This window comes from Musa acuminata, chromosome BXJ2-1 (genome assembly GCF_036884655.1).
Source record: "Musa acuminata AAA Group cultivar baxijiao chromosome BXJ2-1, Cavendish_Baxijiao_AAA, whole genome shotgun sequence".
Lineage (NCBI taxonomy): Eukaryota > Viridiplantae > Streptophyta > Magnoliopsida > Zingiberales > Musaceae > Musa > Musa acuminata.
In genome coordinates, this window is record NC_088338.1 from 8490153 (window position 1) to 8509004 (window position 18852).

Sequence of the window (18852 nt, forward strand, 5' to 3'; positions counted from 1 at the left end):
CGTTAAGTTCATGTTATATTATTATTATTTTAACTTACGCTATTGTGATTATTAATTTCTTTTAGAATTGATGCTTTAAAAAACACTCCAAAAAATGATGAAGAGAATGGATAGATATGTTGCCCGTCATGTGTGTGTTACATGTCATCGGATTTGAAGTTTACGATTTTGTTCTTTTGGAGCATGTGAGTTTCAAAAAGTATAAGGATAAGAGAAACCTAACGGACAGTCATTAGTTCCCATATTTCTTAACCAATATGAGATTAAATGATCTTATTAGTTGGAATAGTATATCTTTTAATAGTATATATAATAAATAAATTATTTTATGAGATCGGGAAATTTTTTCCAATTGGAGACTTTTTGATGGGTAAAAGGTGAGTTGGATGTCTGTCGAATTCGTTATCAGTAAAGATGGTGGCAAACAATTGCATCCAGTTCACATGTTCAAAATCTAACTTCATAAAAGAACTCGTATAAATCATAAAAGTATTTTAAAGTTCGATGGAGAATTTGTTTATATTTGTTTAGGCTTAGGGATGAGACCAATTTTCCAGGTTGCGCCAGAAAACCTATACGATTCCTAGGGCAGTCTACCCGACTGTCCTACCTGCCAGGAGACTGGGAATGGGGACGGTCTTCGGGACCCATGTCTTGGGTAGTCCTATCAATACGCAGGGGTCTTGGTAGGAAAAGCATGTTCATCACTTCTGACCAATAATTATTCCACGCCTTAATTTTCACTCCTCAAACGTTACCTATTACAGAAGTAACGTGGGTGGCACGTGCGGAGACGTGTGCGTGTAAGACTTCCCGGGGAAAATTATGTTTTCGATAATAATGATAAATAAAACCAACCCCTGCGATGATGAGCAAATTTAGGAGGGCATAGAGACGTGAAAGACATTAATTCTCTCCCCATTAAACTTTACTAGGGCAAGATGGAGGCCGAGGCCACCTCTTCCACCGCTCCGGCGAGGCTGAGGCGCCCCCGCGTGCCGGCCACGGACGAGGACCAGGTCCGCGTGAAGCGGCGGGCCCTCGAGGTGGTACTCGAGAACTGCAAAAGAGCGATGGAATTGTTGGAGAACGCGGCCCCTGATTGCGATCCCAACGACGAGGGCGAAGCACGGGAGGCGGCGGTAGCGGCTGGTGAGGTGGAGGGATCGCCACCGCGATCTCAATCTGCAGCAGATCCCGATGCCAATGCCTATGCCTATGCCGATGACGATGAGGTACGGGTGGGACCTGTTCGGATTCTTACTGACTTTTGATTGGATCCCGTTTATAAATCATAGTTGTTGAGATGGACGATCGAATAGGGGAATGCTGGTGTAATCTTAGCTGTTTAGATTGTAAATTTGGCACAATGATGGCGAAATTTCTTTTTCATTTTGTGTTGAATGTCTAATCACTTCTTTTTGTATATAGGAATGATGTCAGTTTATTGTTCGTCATCGTGCTTGCACTTACTGCTGCAGTGGGTTACCGTTCGTTAGATTTGTGTGTCCACTGACGAATATAAAGTTGGGATTCATACAAAATAACACTGGAGAATTTGGAGCTTGTCGATCAAAGTTCATAAGTTCTAGGCAACTTTGCGAATTTAACTGACTTGTTACGAGGGAATCGTGCACAAGCATGTTCATCTTCTTTGTATATGGCCAATCTATTAATTTTGAAATGGGATCATTTCTATAGTCCTGTCGAAGGCATTACTTGAACTTTAAAAGGCAAGAGCACAAAATCAGCTTTTAATCTTCTGTGGTTCTTTGTTGATGCTTGCTCTGCAACTTGGGATGTTACATAAACATTAGATATCTTTTTTTTCCCCAAGAGAAAAACATGAGATATCTTAGACCATTTTGTTCTTTACATGTCCTCGATGCTCATATATAATGGTGACAGAATGATGTCACAGTCTGTTTACTTATAGAGGTAGACTTTTTTATATAATCTAATTTGATCCACAAAAGCTTGTGTTATCTAGTTAGTTTCATTTTAGATGGGTATTTGTATATCAGTTTGATGCCATGTTTGCATGATTACATGCCTACACATCATTGATCCTGTATTTTGTTGGTTAATTTGATAAATTCAACTCTTCAGTGGTTTGCAAAATCACCCACCACGAAAAGTTACATGATTCCCTTTTCCGATGCCGAATAAATGATAATAAGGTGTTACAAACTTTAAATGTGTGCTGTTTATCTAATATAGGGAGAAACAACTGTGCAACTATGACAAGACAACTTTGTAATTTGATGATTTGTTAGTATGTGCTTTGCAGGTGCCAGTTTGTAGTACATTGTAACTTTCTGTTCCATGCCAATATGTTGTGTTAACAATTTTTTGGCAGTAATCAATGTACAGTTGGGAAAAATAAAAATAAATTCCCACGGGTATGGTGAATGTCTAAGTATTGACTCATCTTTCATACCATATGGTTGATGCAAGTTATGTGCTCTTATAATGATAGTGTTCTTTATTGTTTCATCATTTTTGTCTATGAAAAAGCATGCTGGGATGAATCCATCACCCTATTTTGCCAAAGTGCAAGAACATGAATTTGTGAGATACCAGTAAAGGAACTTTATTGATTACTGTCACTGATAAAAAATATTGTTACTGCATCAAAGTTTGAATATGAACTTCTAAGGACTCTGAAGGATTATGGCCTTTGTAGTGATTTATTGCTGTCCATGATATCATATGTTGCTGTTATTTTAAGTGGCATTGGCAATTGAGAGCATGTAGAATGTTCTTAACATGTCACCGTCTGGTGAACAATTGATGTGGCTGTTTTCATTTACTCTTGCAGCTTTTGACTGCCCAGTGCAATCTGGTAGCTTTATTTTTATAGTGATTTGATGAGTGTAATTTTGGTAGTTTGTCTTTTGTCTTGCAGCTATGTGCACTTCTCAAGTTGAAAGTTGAATCACCAGACTTCCTTGAAAAGCTTGGAAGCATCCAGACATCTGTTTGCAATAATGTTCATGGTGAGCTATCTTGTATTGATCTGTGCTTTCAGTGAATTTCTAGCTTATAAGTTTCTACATCTGGCATCCTGAAAGATTCCTCTCCCAAGGGAACAAAATTTATTTTGTACATGCCAGTACCTATGAATGATGCCAAAAGATATCTTCTCTTTATAGCAGATGATGATTCATCTTGGGATGTGATTACCGCCGCAGACTTGCGGGAAGATAGGCCTGTTGATGAAGGGAACGACTCAGACCAAGATGATTATGTTCTTGTCAGGCAAGAGGACATTGTGGATGGCATAGCATCCTTCATGGCTGCCTACCTACTAGCACTAAAGCAAACTAAAGTATGTAGATTGCCATCTTATAAAAGACTGTCCCCTGCGTATTTGCTTTGCAATATTTGTCTTTTTTTTTCTCTGTTTGTACATCTTCGAGTTATGAAAAAAGCATGATTTTAAGATCATGTGTGGAAAATTTTTGTATATAATTACTTAGCTAAAACTTCTTATGAATGCAAATACAGTTGCGTAAATTGGAAATGTTGTGGCCATGGTTAGTCTAATTTGTCCATTGTGGATGCTTTACTCTTTCTTGATTTTGTCAAAGTAATTGTCTTAACTCTTTGCCTGTATATTCATTGCTAGGATTTTATTTTGCAGGAATTAACTCCAAATCAGCTTCAAGATGGTGAGCTATTTGAAATGTGCATTTCTCTCTGTATGGACTACAAGAGGGTAATAAACCATTGCTTATGATGCTTGTTGTCTCTTCTTGTGGATCTTTAGCCCTATGCAAAACATTTTCTGGAAAGAAGAAGAAGAGCAAGCTTCAGAAGGCATGGGATGGAAGCAAAGTCATTTACAATGTTGCTTCTTGGGGTGCAACTGCTATTGGGTAGGTGGCTTCTTTTTTGCAACTATTTGAAGGTTCGAGTCACTGCTTTAATAACACTTACTATATGAGTAGTTTCTTAGTAACCTTGCTTTGAAACCATAAATTCCATAGTTTGAATAGACGTGCTCTTTTACCTGGAAAGCTGGTATCAGTTGCATTTGCCTCTCTGCCCATTGTAAATGGTTCACAAACATATGTTCCTAGCTCTGTGGGGTAAAAGCATATGCTCTCATTGGTCTTTTTAGATCATAATATTGCAAAGAAAAATGTTGAAATATAGCATAGAATCATTTTGTCCAGGACAGCTGTATATTATTATTAAGCGAGTCTTTCCTTTTTCTTGGAAAAATAATTATCCATTGGTATTGGTGATAGTGGTTATCTTTGGGAAATCAGCTGATGTCTTGCTCCATTCTGTCTGTTGATTGTTTCAGCTTTTTGGTGCTTATTTCCAAATATTAACTTCTATTTTCTAAAAGCTTGAAGCTTACCTATTTTGATGTGTGCTCGTAGGAGAATACACTTTCAATGAGTAGTTGTTCGGAGAAAATTATAGATGATGTGGGTAGTTTCTATTTGGCTATAGCTAAGGCATCCACACCATTGATGTAAAAGTTTTTGGAAGATGAGTCTGACTGCCTCATTTAGTGCAACCCATTTAGGAGATGGGTGGGATTGAAATGTGGAGGTATGTGGCATTCTTAAAACACCACCTCAATTTTCTGGGTGAGATGGGTGGGACTGAAATGTGAATGTATGTGTCAGTATCAAACCACTACCTTAATTCTCTATAAGCAGCTTCATATAGAATTCTTTTTCTCTAGTATAGTCTTATTAAAATGTTGACATTTAAGAAGCTTTGTAGGAGAGGGTGGCCTTATTATGCAAATTGTTTTAAGTTATCACCATGTTTTTCCTTTTTCAACGTAGTTAAACACAAAATACTCTATTTGGTAATTTGTTGCAACCTTTGGTGGAGTTCACTTGTATTAATAATGTACTGCATTTTCTTTTATGAACAAAGTCACATTAACATTTTCTCTTTGCTTTATGCTAATTGCTAATTGTTTCTATTCACCTTTCAGGATATACCAGAATCCAGCAATAATCAGGGCAGCATCTGTAGCCTTCTGGTCCTCTTGTCGCGTTATATCAAAGTTGTTTTGATGACTCTACCTGAATGATGTGCCATTGGAAGAACATAAAAGAGTAGGCTTTTTTGTGGGCATCAAACAAGCTAAAAATTCTTAATACTGTGTAATTAGTGACGTGAAAGAAGATCTCCTCCTGCAAGAAGGGAGGCCATTTCTCCAGATTTATGACATTGTAAATATGGATATAAACTAGTTAGTTGTCTATTCACATTGCAGCTCAATGTACATATTTCCCTTGATTGATCATCAAGATTAGCAACTTGCATTACGATCGTCTTACACTTCCATGTCACCTCTGTGTGCTGCTACATACTCGAGAGTCCCACACGGATGCCTAGTTTTCTACCCACCCGAGCCCACACGGATGAGTGCGTTGTGGGCTTCGACGATGACGAAGACATCTCCTCCAACGCCCTGTGCAACCCATCCATGTCCCGTCGGAGCTCGGAGTGCTTGGCTTTCATGTTCTCCAACTCAAAACTAAGTTTATTGACCTCCGCCGCTGCCACCGAACCCTCCTGCGAGCACTGGGTACGTGGATCTCTCTGGAGGAGGAGCCGCTGCTTCGTAGGAATCATGGAATGTGCTCCTTCGATCCAGGAGCCAGCAATGGAGTCGGTCATCGTGACCTGCTTCGAGAAGAGCAGTTGGATGGCGAATCGGATCGGGAGGCGCTCGTTCTTCACTGCGTGCGCGCAGGCGTCGACGGAGAGCTTCCGGCAGTCCATCACCTGGCAAAGCCGCATGCGTTCGTGGGCGGCGAGCGCTGGATGAACCTGCTTCATGATCGGGTTCGATGGCATGAGATGTCTGATTCAAGAACAGCCATCAGAGTTCGAGCTATTACCTTGAGGTATGAATCAACTGCTCTGTAGAGATCATCGTCACAGGTCCTCGCCGATTCCGGCAATGCTCGAGCCAACACCTTGAACTTGGCCAGCGGCAGGTTCCTGTCCGTTGACACTTCTGCTAGGTAACCATCCAGGAGCTCGGCCACCTTCGCCTTCGAGCTGGTCCGGATGGGACCGGAGCAAACTCCATATCCATGCTTCTCTGAGGCTGACATCTCTGTTCTCTCTTGATCCACGAAATGCTCCACTAATCTTTGCATCAGATCGATATCGTACAACGCCTCGCTCTCGCGATCGGAAGGAAGGAGCAGGTCAGGCAGGTTGGCCTGCTCCAGCTGCATTCCGACGCGCTTCTCCAGCTCCACGATCGCTGCAGGTTCCACCTGCAGCGTTTTCGCCGTTCGAAGAAGCTGGAGCAGAAAGGTACAAGGGACGCAATTCTTGGTAGCAGGAATCATGGCGACTAGGCTCTCGACAATGAGCCGTCGATCTCGACTTTGAGCATTTGGATTGCCATCAGCATTAATTGCTGCTCTTTTGCAGAGGTCGGGGAGGCAAGTTGAAGCGTAGTTCATGATCGCTGCGCCGATCAAGTCCGACCTCATGCCTTTAAGTTCCATGGCGGTCACGACCTTCGCAAAGTGATCATCTCTCAGCGTCGATACGTCTTCGAACCACCAGTGTGTGGGAGCTTGCAGAAGATCGCTTCTTGGGCTTCTCTCCTCAGAGCTGCTGCTCCACGTTGAGCTGCTTCTCTTCATCTCCTTCGGCCTGGCACAAGCTTTCCATGCGATGGACTCGCTGCACCGCCGCACTATCTGCAGGTTCTCAGCCCATGGAGACAGGCTCTCGCAGCTCTTGAGGACCGCAACCGCGTTCTTCCAGGACGAGAACACCACGTAGCTGAGGAAAGCTTCTGTCTTCACCGCCAAGTTCCCCTCCTGCAGGTCCTCCGTCATGTCCAAGTACTCCGACGCGCACCGTAGGCCGGCGATGTTCGAAGGCGTCAGATCGATGGCGAAGCCGTAGCAGAACTTTGCAGCCAGCATGAACGCGTCAGGGCCACCGGGGATGTCATCAAGCTCGATCACTCTCAACTCCGAGCCTCCTGAAGAATCCTCTATGATCCCTTTCACCGTTCCGCACCTCGAGACCATAGGATTCTTGAAATGAAAACAAGAAGCACAGTGCAAGTCAAGATCTCGAAGAGCAACAAAACAGTAGGTTTGTGTGAAGCATCACAAACCTGATGCAGATGGAAATTGGTGCCTCCCACCCTAATAAGCAGATCGCTGGGGTTGTCATCGGTGACATACCTGAAGCTGCAATACATTAGCTTTCCTGCCATCACGGAGAACAGTATGCTTATGAGGTAGGAATACATACCAGGAGTTATCTATTAGAAAGAATCCATCCATCTTGAGATCATCAACCTCGTCGCGGTCGAAGGATTCTTCATAGGAAGCTCTGTCTTCACTGCATGACTCAACTTTGGGATCCCACATTGAAATGTGCAAAGGAATTGCACCAGTATAGGAAAAATGGAACTAGAAAGAAACTAGTTTGATTAAAGGACATGAAGCACTTGCAGCTGTTTGTGCTAGGAAATGAGTTCCAAGCAATCTGGTATTCATCTTAGTAGCTGTGAGATGCAGTTGATGAAACTGTAGAGCAACTAAACACAAGGATCACATGCTGTGGAGGCAAACGCAGTTATGATGCTGGGGAGGAAGAAGACATCGGAGCAGATGCAGAGGAAGAGTGAGGAGGACAGAATTAATTGTAGATTTCTGGGTCCATATTAATATAAGGGAATTAGGAAACAATCACATGGGCTGTAGCTGTAGGGTCGTCATATCTCATGACCTCACAGGCTGCAGGATCATGGGATGCTTCTGATCCCTCTCTTCTTGCACTTAATGTTTCACTTGTTGTATTTGTTTGGAGGAAGGCTTGATGATATATATGCTGTCATCCACTGTAGGATCATTGTTTGTTTCTGCTGCAGACCAGTCTCTTTCTCATGCTATATCCAGTCTGCAACCAATCATTTGCTGGCATATATGGTGAATGAACATGCTATTTCTTCTCTCTCTCTTCCCTCCATCTATCTCACACTTGATCCGTAATGCAAGAGCACAACACCCTTGGATACCGATTGATCAAGGGATCTGCCATGAATGGTGGCACTGTGAGAAGGGTGCAGCCCAGCCCATGCATTGCAACTTGGTCAGACAGAGATGCTCTGCCCAAAGGATGGCGACTCATGTTTCCTCCAAGTGGGCACCGTCATCCCCACCAAAGCATGGGCTGCAAATAATGGGATACACTGCCAAGTTTGATTGGTTTGCAGACGCATTCCCATTGTGTGGATCAACAGTTCAATCTCACTCGACATACGGTAAGTGCCCTCAGTTCCTGTCTAAGATTCCAGTAATGACCTTCGAACAAAGAAACAGAATTCATCATCTGGAAAGAGGAAGAGCATTACAGTAAGAGAGATCAATGTGATTTCTCTTTCAACTTTGGCGAGGATCAGAGAATCCAACCATGAGATGGGCTCCGAGTTCAAGAGACAGCTATTTTACTGCTGCTCGAATCTTTGACAGATAAAAACAAGATGGATATGCAAGTCTACTGATCCGACACTAAATTATTCACCCTGATCTTGACCTGAAGCAGCAGCTGCTTGTCATCTCACGTGTTATACATGGAAAATTAGGATTGACCTACTCATCGGGAAGAGCATCGAGCAAGTTTGCTCTGTTTAGGGTTCTTACAATGACTCTGTGATCTCATGCATTTACACTACTTTTTCTCTTCTTGTCTATGGAGTACCTCATTCTGTGATCTCAAATACATTACACTACATGTCATGCAAAATGGAATCCGAGCCACTGACACCAATGAGCTGCTGCAACGAGACCTAAAAGCAATGGAGTAATGAAGCGTGGTCTGACACCACGCGGTTCATGAGCCTTACACTCCATGTGATCGAGCTGAAACGAAGTAAACTGGAACAACAGGGAAGGAGGGTTGACTTTCTAGGAACAAGTGAAGCAAGCTCACTTATCACATGATCCCTGGTTATCAATCAGAGAGAGCTTTCCATGAGGAGGATGAAGAAGAGAGCATCATTTTTGGCAGTATCAGATTTTTAATGTGCTGCTTTGACCTTGCTATTGTAACTCGTTTGGATTCTTGAAGCAAGCAATCGTGCTAAAGGATCTGGACGACAGTCTTGGAGTGTGCACGCATCTTTTAAACCACCTTCTGATCAAAATGCCAGTAATTTATGAGTTGCCTGCCACAGAATTAGATGTGGAGGGTTTGACCTTTTGCCCATGTGTGTGTGAGGAGCATCAACAAAGGGAACTTGGAATTAGGCTTTCCAGCATTGAAGGCAAGAGGACGTACGTACACACTCATCTGTAACCACAGTAGTTTTAGAAGAAAAGAATAGAAGATAAAAAATAATTTTTGAAGAAGCTTTATTGAAAAAATGAAAAATACTTTAATATATGTTTCCTCTCCTATTTATACAAATTAGGAAAAGTATTTTTCTCAACAAAATAGAGGATTTTCCTCAACAGAATAAAGAGATTTCCTTATATTTAAGATCGCTGCTATTGTTGCGATTGCTGTTGCTATGAGAGCACAGGCATTCCCTTCGTTCTCCTTAAGTCTACCGACTGTTGACAGATCAGCGAAGACTACACTGCAACGGTGTTGATCGCTGGCCGAAGACAAGGGCGAAACTTCGCTTTTCTCAAAAGAATAAAAGATAAGAACAATTATTGAAGAAGCTTTATTGAATAAGTGAAAAAACTTTATTAAATAAATGAAAAATGCTTCAATACATTAACATGTTCTCTTATTTATACAAATTAGGAGAAAGGATTTCCCTCAACAAAATAGAAAATTTTCCTCGACACAATAAAAGATTTCTGAGAAAATCTTATCTTCTATCAACTCTTGCGTCTTATTGCATCTTCTACCCAATCACCGTTTGAAGGTGAGCGGATTAGCCACACTTGCAGTGGACTTCACGTTCTTGAGCTGCTTCCGTGGATGGCTTCTGCAGCTTGTATCTCCTCGTCTCGCCCAGGACTCGCGCGGTCCAGTTGGAGAAGAAGGCCTCGTCGTGTCCCAACTGCTGGTTCTTGAGGAAGGAGAAGCACGAGGTGGTGAGGCCGGGAGGGCATGGCTCGCCGTGGGGGTCGTTCCATGCGCCCTGGTGCCGCATTCCGGACCAGTCGGCCAACCAGCGGTACACGTACTGGCCAACTCCCGCGAGCTCCAGCCACCCCTTGGGGAAGAACTCCATCACGCTGCTGTTCTTGTCCATGAAGAACATGTTGGTCAGCTGGGCTCCGTGTGGCGTCGCCAGGATGTCTGTTCCGCTCATCAGCTTCACCTGGATCGATCAAGACAATGATAGCTGAAGCTGTTCTCTAGTTAACGCGATAACCGGAAGATGCGAGAGAACAGATGCCAACCTGATCGCAGAAGGTTAGATTGTTTGGGTGGGCAACCTTGAGCCTGCAACCTTCCACCTTCCTGCATTCCCTCCGAAAGATGTGGATCACGGCGTCGTCATCCTTGAACGACCTCGCACCCACCCTCAGTAGCAGCGTGAGCCTTATGGCCTTGAGATCATCTTCTTCCCTGGTGATGTTACAGTAAGCTCGAGCATTGCACCTCAGCAAGTCGTAGAGCTTCTCCTTCCTCTCCCTACCCATGGTTCCTTGGTTATGGCGGAACACCACCGCCTGCTCGAAGCAACTCGGTCCCTCGTCGCTCTTGCGGAACTGCTCGATCTCCATGCTCGGACCGAAGGTGGCCTCCATCAAGGTCCGAATCCACGGGCTCGTTAGGTTTCTTCTTATCTCCCCTTGCTGGTACAGCACCCACCTGGCCGGCATGACGCAGGCCTTCCTCTCGTGCCATGCTACGAAGGGCGCCAACGCTGATATCCCATGGAATATGTTATCGTAGCTGTAGTAGGTGTCCGACACGAAGGTCAGCCCTGAAAGCAGCTTGGCGTTCGGCGGAAGAGCCTCCGATGGTGCCAAAGCATACGAATTCATGGTGCCGTTGGAAGCGCTACCACCACCCAAGCACAGCAGCTTGCCGTCCATCTCCTTCGATGGGAAGTAGAGGTATTCAGCCTCGCCTTTCTCCTTGGTGTCATTTACGGAGCTCATGAACCAAGTGTTGCCTACCATGGCGGTCTCGGCGAATCGAAGGTCCTTGAGGGGGAGGAACGTGACGTTGCCCCGTGGCTCGTCTGTCGACCTCTGACTCAGCTCGAGCTCGCCGATTAGGTTATGAACATGGTGAGCCAGCAGTGGCCATGCGGAGTAGGAGGAGGGGAACGTGAAGGGAGCCGTCGATGTTCTGATCACAGTCTGGATCTGGAGAAGGGTGAGGAAGACGCAGAAGAGGGTGATGAGTAGGTTGATGTAGAATCTGTATGAGTGGTTACAGGAGCGAGGGAAGGTCCTTTGCTTGGAGAAAGATCTGCGGAGGACGTGATCATGAGATGAAGGAGAAGGCATCATGGACGAGCAGAGTTCTCCCCAAATACTAGAACGTACAGAATGGAGACCAAAGATGCAGATTTACCTCTCTCTATATATGGTGTGAGCAACGACGGATTCGGGGTTGACATCGCTCGTCTCTTTAAGATTCCGTCTTGGATTGTGTGGCCACTGCTGACTTGTAATTACTGCGAGGCCAAACGAAGCAAAGGCCACATTGAGATCCTTTGGAATCAAGCAGTCAACCAATGACTTGGAATCACGTCCAACTTCCACGAGCCCATCCCCATCCACGAGAGCTAACGGTGCAACATTAACCACATCTCCTCCAATGTGAGCCGCAATTTAAGTCAACCGGATCGGGGAATGGATTTTGACTTTTTCTAGAAAGGAGCACGACGATTCCTTGGAAAGGAAAAAGAGGCGAGGAGAAAGAAAGAAGCACAATGAACTCACTCACTTGCGGAATGAGCAATGTTGATCCAATGCATTGGCCTTTGTATCCTTCAATATTAACTGGTATTGTGTAGATATATTTGATTAAAATACTAAGTAAGATCAAGAGGGACAAACACAAGATTTGAATTCATGACTTACTTTTGATTGAGTCAAAAGAAAAGAAAAAGATTCTGTATCTCAATATACAAGAAAAATAATTTAAAAAAGGAAAAGGACTTAATATATTTATATGCAATGGTATCTTTTTTTTTTTATATGTTGAATTTTCTAGAGAAAAAAATAAAATTCAAACATAACCAAAAGATAAGGAAAAATCTTGATGGGGTCTTCATCCTCAATTACCATCCAAAATAAAATTTAATTTTTTTGATATTATTGTTATTTTGGATCAATCAAAATTCGACACACGATGTCGAATCATCCTAACAATAGAAGCATGGTTGGTTGGGAGCTGAATCCATGTTTATGAGGTGTTAGAGTTTGAATTAACTTAGTGACAATGTGGAGCACACCCCCATTCCTCTTCTATTTATACAGATTAGGAGAGAAGATTTTCCTCAACAGAATAGAGATTTCCTCATATAATTAAGAAAATCTTATCTGCTATGAATGAGTACCACAATTAATTTGCTTTTGGAGTTTGGAGAGATCCAAGATTAGTTGGGTTTTGTTATAATACAGATTCTAGAGAATCATTGACTTGTACTTATATTTAACACAGATCCAAATGGGATTATAGATGTTTCAGAATGCAAATTAGATGTGTTGGCAAGCGTTATGGGATTCAAACAATCTTGATTGGTGGTTTGAATCTTGACACCTTCACTACAGGATTTCTCATATGTACAAGAAAGATAAAGGCTTTGGCTCTGAATAATTAAGAACACATGAGGCCAAGCACTGAAGAGAGGGAAGAACTAAGCAACCATAAGTGGTTGATGAACTACTACTTCTTGCTAGACTGTACATCAATTACCATGGAAGGAGATCAGGAAGACAAGGTGGTGTCCACTACTCGAGTGTTAGTGAGTTGTTGAGTGGTGTGGCAAAATTGCACTAGAGTTGTTGGTATGGATGAAATGTGTATTAGGTAAATATGCATGACATGACAGTGCACTTAAGCAAGTCCAAAGGAGCATCTGAGACTTATGATTGGAAATGATGTGCTGGCACTACTGTAGCAGCAGAAGAAAACCTTGTGACTGATTAAAAGCTTCTGCTAATGGCCTTAATGTTGGATACAGCCTTGCTTCCTTCATTTATGTCTTGCTTGTCATTATCCAAGCTATAATGCAGGGCATAAAATGCAGTAAGGGAGTTACCACACTGCACAGAAAGTTCATTTCTGTCCTGTTGCGTAGTATGGTAGCTCTATCATATTTCCATTCCAGGGGAAGAAATAGGACAGATACATCAACTCATCAGTTTTGGTTTCCTGGATTGATACTTTTTTTTCTGATGACACATATTCTGTATTTTGAGTTCATTTCTCAAGACTTTTTGTAGTCACCACTGATCCTCAAATGCATTTTTCTTCAAGTTATAAGATGAAAGGCATATACTGAGCTCCTCACAACTCTCAGCAACTTTTTTTCTTTGGATTCTTCTGACCTTCCTATCTTCCACCACAAATATATGAAATCACTAGAAACTATTTCTTCCAAACAATTTGGCTTTTGGCACAAAAAAATTCACACCGATGGCAACCACAACACATCATCTTGGTCTATGGACAGGTCTCAGGATGAAATCCAAAGAAAGATCTTGTCACCAATACGATACCATGTGGGCTTTGGGTACAATGTACTCTAAACGCGTTCCATCGCTGAGGAGGTAGCAGATGACGACGACGACGACGGCGACTCGGTTACCACCGCCTCCTTCTCCTTTGTTCCTTCCTTTATGGGTTCGGACTTCCCCCCTCCTCCAAGAGCAAGGTCAAGGGGAGCTTCGACGGACGGGTAGACCCTCTTACTCGACCCCTCCACGGCCGTCCCATCCGCTCGCCGCCTCACCGAGAACGTCCGCAGCAGGAATCCCCACCGCCCGCTCCACCCCCGTCGGTACCCCCTGCTCCCGCTTGCCACCCCGCGGACCCGTGGCTCCGCCACACTCGCCGCCCGCCGGAGCCCTGCTGCCGAGAAGATCTCCCTTCTTATGTCCTCCGGAAGCCGCAGCGTGTACCGGTCTACCTCCTCCCCCTCGTGCCCCGTGGAGTGCCACCTCCGGTACCCCACCGACGGCCGCCCCGCTTCCAGATCTCCTTCCTCCATCGCTCCGGACTCCTCCGCAGGCGTGGACTCGCAGGCGGCGGCGATGGAGTCGGCGGCCGCCGGCTCGGCGAGGTTGGCACGGCAAACAGGGCAGGTGACGTGGGTGTCGAGCCAGATATCGATGCAGTCGACGTGGAACACGTGAGAGCACCTGGGGAGCAACCGGAGGGTGTCTTCGTCGGCGAACTCGGAAAGGCACACAGCGCACTCCAGCGTATCGTCCCCTTTTTTGTGCTCCTTCGCCTCGGAATACGCCATGGTAGGGAACGAAGCGAGCACCTCCGGGTCGATTCCCCGCCGCACGGTGCGACGGGAGACCGCGCCGGACTCCACAACCCCGGAGGGTCGAGTCCCGCTGGAACTGCCGGAGCTGCACTGCCGCAGGTAGACGGAGAAGAATCCAAGGAAGAAGAAGCCACAGATGAAGGCGATGATGAGGGCGGCGATAGTGGGGTTGATCTTGACGTTGTAGCCGCTGTAGGGGCTGTCGCCGAAGGGCGTTTGAGAGGCCTGAGCGTCGACACAGCGGGGAGTGACGAGAACCAGAGTGAGCACTAAGAGCGGAAGCGACGCCGTCCCATGGGCGAGTGCTGGGGTCGGGCGGTGGTTTGCCGTCGCCATAGTTGGAATCAGGGAGGTGTTCGATCGGTGGCACCGATGGGGAGCGGCAATAATTATAAGATGCCGGTTTGCCGTGGGCGTGAAGTTAGAGGGAGGGAAGTCAATGGTTGAACTTTGACTTTTAATGTAGATCGGCGAACGTATGCGCGCGGTCGTGATGAAAGCCCCACCTCTCACCGTGGACGCGAGTCAGCTATCAAACCAAGGCCCGAGTACAGGAAACACTTCCACCACCTTGCCTTCTATTTGGATTGCTTTGCTTGTTGCGGTGGGTTTTGCTGAACCCTGTTTGGACCGAGGTAACAGAGCGTTTTTGTCTTCGCATGCGGGGGCGGAGACGCAGAGGGAAGAGTCCTGTCGAGTGTGCCAACAAAACAGAGTATGTTTAACGCCACAGCGATCGAAAGATTTGACGGTGACTCGCAGACCGCGCCTTTGCCGCGCAACTCCAACCTTCGCATTGATCAAGGAGAAAAATACGAGCCCAAAAATAGCGTTCCTTGCGATATGTACTCATTGACGAGCTTGACACACATTAAAGCATACGTTCCCCTTCTTTATTGCTCTTTCGAGAGAGAGAGAGAGAGAGAGAGAGGTTTCATTTAATGCATAAGACAGAAGCTTATTTCCTTTATTGCTCTGTTTTAGCTTTCAGAAACTGCTGACATCCTCTGTAGTGTGTGAGAAGCCACAATGTTTTACTCTGTAATTGCAGACCACTTCTGTTGTCTTCCACTATAATTAACATAGCCAGATTGGAAAAGAAGGAGCTTTGTCCTTTACCATGGGCGAGCACCAGTTTCCGAGAAAGATGTTGAAGGCCTGCACTTGCCTTAATAATGGCTGGAGCATCAAATGTCAGTGCTCAAGATTATGATACAGTTGAGACAGAGTGGTTCCCTGTTAATTTCTTCTGGATCAAAGAAGAGTGGCCACATTAATTTATGCTGCAAAATGTCTGCTCAAATCTGCAACGCAAAAGAGCAGAAATGCTCGATCTGACTTCGTGATTGAATACTGCTTTCTTGTCAGGCAAAAATTTCTAACTATATGTTGACAGGATCATTATAAAACCAGTTTAGAGCTCATCTATGAAGGAGATTGTACACCTACTTGTTCTATACAAAACCAGTTTGGAATTTTCTACCTTTGTTGTCAGATTACAGACACTAAATAATGATAATAATGTGCACATGGTGGGACTGTGTAGATCAAGTCCCATCGATTACATGCATCATGAGCCAGTGGAGCCATTTCTACTGTCAACTATGATAGATGTATCATTGTGAGAAGGAAGGCTAATAAGAGTTCAGAAACACATCTCCAACTTCCTTCCCTGAATACTTCTGCTGCTGCCTGGAACAAGAAATGGAGCTTAGCAGTCACCTGCCTTTCCTAAGAAGATAAGATATACTAAAACAATCTCGAGACACTCTGCAATTTATTGCTTCAAGGGAAAATTTCCTGCAAGAAAAGCCCAAAAAAAGCCACCTGTATCTATCCATCTCTCTATCATTCCACCAGCCTTGTTCCTTGCAAGACTCCAATGACCAATCCATACTCCTCTCCAGAAGTTTTTGGCGTCTTCATCCATCTCACCGTTGCCATCACGCTAAATGCCTTGAAAGTGGTGTAATGTGGCGAAGTCGGAGCATAGCCTGTTGGTGTCACCAAGCACGCGATGCATCATATGAACTGCTCTAGAACACCCATAAAAAGCATCAGCAAGAGTCTCCTCTCTCCTCATCGAAGAGGTCCTCCTGTGTGCGGCTCATCCAACATGTCCATGATCAGATCATTGGCTTCCTTCTACCGTCGTAAGGTTTATCTCCTTGGTCAGCATGGACCTCGTTCTCACGGCATCATCGTGCGGCATACCCAAGGCCTGGCTACGCTGAATCGAGAGAGACGTAATCATTGCACAAAGATGTATGTACACAGTGAATCGAGCACTGACGCTAATGTCAGACAACCATCTTCGCACAGGCCTCCACCTCGATCGCCCCTCTCGACTTGGTATCTATCATCATCTCCTCTTTACATGCCCACCATGATGCAAAAACCCTCCATGGACTTTAAGCCTCTTTCAACCATTGCAATGTCGCAGGGCAAGATGGGTTCTCGGGTCTATGCTAACTCTGATACTACCATTCTGGGAAAAGAAATGGAGGACCTTATTGAGAATAGAAGGTACAGGAATCCTATCTCTGATCGCATTCGGAACAATCGTCAGGCCGTGAAACGTGGTCTTAACCTATTTCATTTTATTAGGTGAGGTGGAGATGGTCACAGACGCAGTGGAAGAAGTGTTCGAGGTGGTGGAGAAGGTGGCAACTGTTGTGGAGAAGGTCTCATCGGAGGTGGCAGAGAGGCTTCCTGAGGAGGGGAAGCTAAAAGATGCAGTGTTATCAGTCGAGCATGTATCGCGAGAAGCTGCAGAAGATGCTCACCTTGCAAAGGACATCATTCATAAGGTGACTTCGCCCACACACCAATTACTTTCTCCTCCTTTTACTGAATCAGAAAAGACATGGAAGAAGATGAAGTTGACATGCATGTTGAGCCGCCTCCTTCCTAGTCACTTCATGAGATCTATCTGTTTAGGTTTGCTATGTCCATTTATGCTTGCTTCACGCACAAGTACAAGCAATTGGACTAAGCAGTTGAGGAGTGTGACCTTTTCCTTTCTGCCATTTAAATGTTCTAAAAGCAATCTCCAGTTTGACAATGTTCATTCATGGCAATGTGCAGTTGGATGAAGTGAAACAGGAGGTGGAGTTGATCTTGGAGTCCGTCGTCGACGCAGGGAAGAAGGTAGATGGAAAGAAATAGATGTGAGGTAGAGGAATAATGCAAGAACGAAAAGGTGGCTCTTATGGAGGAAATTGAATATTAAATATTTAATATTTTATGGAGGAAATTGAAATTGTCTAATTGGAATCCATCAGCATTTTAAAATTGAATGTCTATATTGGATCACTTATTCAATATTTTTTCCAAATTATAATATGATCGTCAACTTAGCTTCATTTTTCGGCTATAAAATCAAAATAATTTACATATATTATAATTACTATTATTCATCGATGTTTTTCCCCTTTTTTTGCTCGTGTACGCGTGCAATCGTCCACATGTACGCATCGGTTTCATCCACACGCATTGCAAACAATTCCTAGCAATCTGCACCACAGCTGGATCTTTACCACACATGACCAATAACAAAGTCCACTCCTACTATTCGACTCGCGGATCGAATTCGAATCATAGCACATGCAGACAATGGTATAATGGTAAAACTCACGAAAGTATGAATCATAGCACATGCAGACAATGGCATAATGGTAAAACTTATGAAAGAATGAATCACTGGCTCATGTCCAACCGTACAGCAAATGTCAATGATAAGGACCGCTCCACTCCAAGGACAAATAATGATAATAATAATAATATTAATATAGAGACAATAAATAGAGTTCAGTGGGGACGTCGCGAGGGGGAACCGCCACGGATCTACAGCGCGAGGGCCACCGCAGCTGCGGCGGCCACAATAGCGGTCCAGCTGACGGGAAGGGCGAAGGCGCCACTATCCCCTGCTGGCGTGGTGGGAGCAGTCGCAGGGGGGGTTGACACCGACGCCGGTGTGGACGCGGGCGACTCGGAGGGGCTCGCGGAGGTCGGCGGGCCGGGAGGGGATGCGGCAGGGGTCTTCGCTGAGGGAGCGGGTGACGGCGGAGTGGAGACGGGGGAGGTGGCCGGGGGTTTGACGGGGGCGGCGGCGGGGGGCTTCACGGGGGCCGTGGCGGGAGGCTTCGATGGGGCGGCGGCGGGGGGCGTCAAAGGAGCCGGAGCAGGGGGCTTCGATGGGGCGGCGGCCGGCCCCTGGGCGAAGGAAACCACGGCGAGCGACATCAGGGCGAGCGCGAGCACGGAGAAGCGGATGGAAGCGACCGCCATTTCGAGATCAGGGAAGAGGCGAGAGACAGATCGAGATCAAGGGAGGTCGGGATGAGGGTTTCCACTGTGACGAGAGAAGTGGTGGTGCGAGGGGTATATAAAGAGGAAAGGAAGCT

At 45.1% G+C, this 18852-nt stretch overlaps 6 protein-coding genes across 9 annotated transcripts; 2 read left to right on the forward strand and 4 right to left on the reverse strand.

Moving 5' to 3' along the window:
• The first annotated feature begins 864 nt into the window (after nucleotides 1-864).
• Nucleotides 865-5303, forward strand: LOC135598779 (uncharacterized). 4 transcript variants are annotated; one of them, XM_065093085.1, is made up of 6 exons: nucleotides 865-1235; nucleotides 2909-2999; nucleotides 3156-3331; nucleotides 3632-3674; nucleotides 3773-3881; nucleotides 4967-5303. In XM_065093085.1, exons 1-6 carry the CDS (start codon nucleotides 942-944, stop codon nucleotides 5046-5048), a joined length of 795 nt encoding a protein of 264 aa, XP_064949157.1. In that variant the 5' UTR covers nucleotides 865-941; the 3' UTR covers nucleotides 5049-5303. The 4 variants fall into 4 exon arrangements, with proteins under 4 accessions (XP_064949157.1, XP_064949159.1, XP_064949158.1 ...); XM_065093087.1 differs by having other exon boundaries at nucleotides 866-1235; nucleotides 3647-3674; XM_065093086.1 differs by having other exon boundaries at nucleotides 866-1235; nucleotides 3159-3331.
• Nucleotides 5210-7528, reverse strand: LOC135598778 (root phototropism protein 3-like). The gene is made up of 4 exons (XM_065093084.1): nucleotides 7273-7528; nucleotides 7133-7202; nucleotides 5883-7049; nucleotides 5210-5811 (listed from the first exon to the last, which is right to left on the reverse strand). Exons 1-4 carry the CDS (start codon nucleotides 7389-7391, stop codon nucleotides 5341-5343), a joined length of 1827 nt encoding a protein of 608 aa, XP_064949156.1. The 5' UTR covers nucleotides 7392-7528; the 3' UTR covers nucleotides 5210-5340.
• A 2281-nt stretch (nucleotides 7529-9809) lies between these two features.
• LOC103991640 (uncharacterized) lies at nucleotides 9810-11468 on the reverse strand. The gene is made up of 2 exons (XM_009411154.3): nucleotides 10386-11468; nucleotides 9810-10303 (listed from the first exon to the last, which is right to left on the reverse strand). Exons 1-2 carry the CDS (start codon nucleotides 11448-11450, stop codon nucleotides 9911-9913), a joined length of 1458 nt encoding a protein of 485 aa, XP_009409429.2. The 5' UTR covers nucleotides 11451-11468; the 3' UTR covers nucleotides 9810-9910.
• A 2165-nt stretch (nucleotides 11469-13633) lies between these two features.
• LOC103991632 (E3 ubiquitin-protein ligase ATL31-like) lies at nucleotides 13634-15525 on the reverse strand. Its single transcript, XM_009411141.3, has one exon. It carries the CDS (start codon nucleotides 14780-14782, stop codon nucleotides 13697-13699), a length of 1086 nt encoding a protein of 361 aa, XP_009409416.2. The 5' UTR covers nucleotides 14783-15525; the 3' UTR covers nucleotides 13634-13696.
• A 927-nt stretch (nucleotides 15526-16452) lies between these two features.
• Nucleotides 16453-17724, forward strand: LOC135598067 (uncharacterized). The gene is made up of 4 exons (XM_065091590.1): nucleotides 16453-16798; nucleotides 16890-16972; nucleotides 17054-17256; nucleotides 17534-17724. Exons 1-4 carry the CDS (start codon nucleotides 16464-16466, stop codon nucleotides 17612-17614), a joined length of 702 nt encoding a protein of 233 aa, XP_064947662.1. The 5' UTR covers nucleotides 16453-16463; the 3' UTR covers nucleotides 17615-17724.
• A 568-nt stretch (nucleotides 17725-18292) lies between these two features.
• Nucleotides 18293-18736, reverse strand: LOC103991612 (lysine-rich arabinogalactan protein 19-like). The gene has a single exon (XM_009411118.3). It carries the CDS (start codon nucleotides 18734-18736, stop codon nucleotides 18293-18295), a length of 444 nt encoding a protein of 147 aa, XP_009409393.2.
• Between the last annotated feature and the right edge of the window lie 116 nt (nucleotides 18737-18852).

Bases quoted from the DNA above. Each gene is read 5' to 3' on its own strand.
- LOC135598779 (XM_065093085.1), top strand. From the start codon at position 942: ATGGAGGCCGAGGCCACCTCTTCCACCGCTCCGGCGAGGCTGAGGCGC. The intron at 3,000-3,155 runs GTGAGCTATCTT...TTCTCTTTATAG, and splicing joins TGTTTGCAATAATGTTCATG to CAGATGATGATTCATCTTGG. The intron at 3,332-3,631 runs GTATGTAGATTG...ATTCATTGCTAG, and splicing joins TAGCACTAAAGCAAACTAAA to GATTTTATTTTGCAGGAATT.
- LOC135598778 (XM_065093084.1), bottom strand. From the start codon at position 7,391: ATGTGGGATCCCAAAGTTGAGTCATGCAGTGAAGACAGAGCTTCCTAT. The intron at 7,203-7,272 runs GTATGTATTCCT...TTGCAGCTTCAG, and splicing joins TTTCTAATAGATAACTCCTG to GTATGTCACCGATGACAACC. The intron at 5,812-5,882 runs GTAATAGCTCGA...ATCATGAAGCAG, and splicing joins CAGTTGATTCATACCTCAAG to GTTCATCCAGCGCTCGCCGC.
- LOC103991640 (XM_009411154.3), bottom strand. From the start codon at position 11,450: ATGATGCCTTCTCCTTCATCTCATGATCACGTCCTCCGCAGATCTTTC. The intron at 10,304-10,385 runs GTTGGCATCTGT...TGATCGATCCAG, and splicing joins ATCTAACCTTCTGCGATCAG to GTGAAGCTGATGAGCGGAAC.
- LOC103991632 (XM_009411141.3), bottom strand. From the start codon at position 14,782: ATGGCGACGGCAAACCACCGCCCGACCCCAGCACTCGCCCATGGGACG.
- LOC135598067 (XM_065091590.1), top strand. From the start codon at position 16,464: ATGCATCATATGAACTGCTCTAGAACACCCATAAAAAGCATCAGCAAG. The intron at 16,973-17,053 runs GTACAGGAATCC...TCATTTTATTAG, and splicing joins GACCTTATTGAGAATAGAAG to GTGAGGTGGAGATGGTCACA. The intron at 17,257-17,533 runs GTGACTTCGCCC...GGCAATGTGCAG, and splicing joins CAAAGGACATCATTCATAAG to TTGGATGAAGTGAAACAGGA.
- LOC103991612 (XM_009411118.3), bottom strand. From the start codon at position 18,736: ATGGCGGTCGCTTCCATCCGCTTCTCCGTGCTCGCGCTCGCCCTGATG.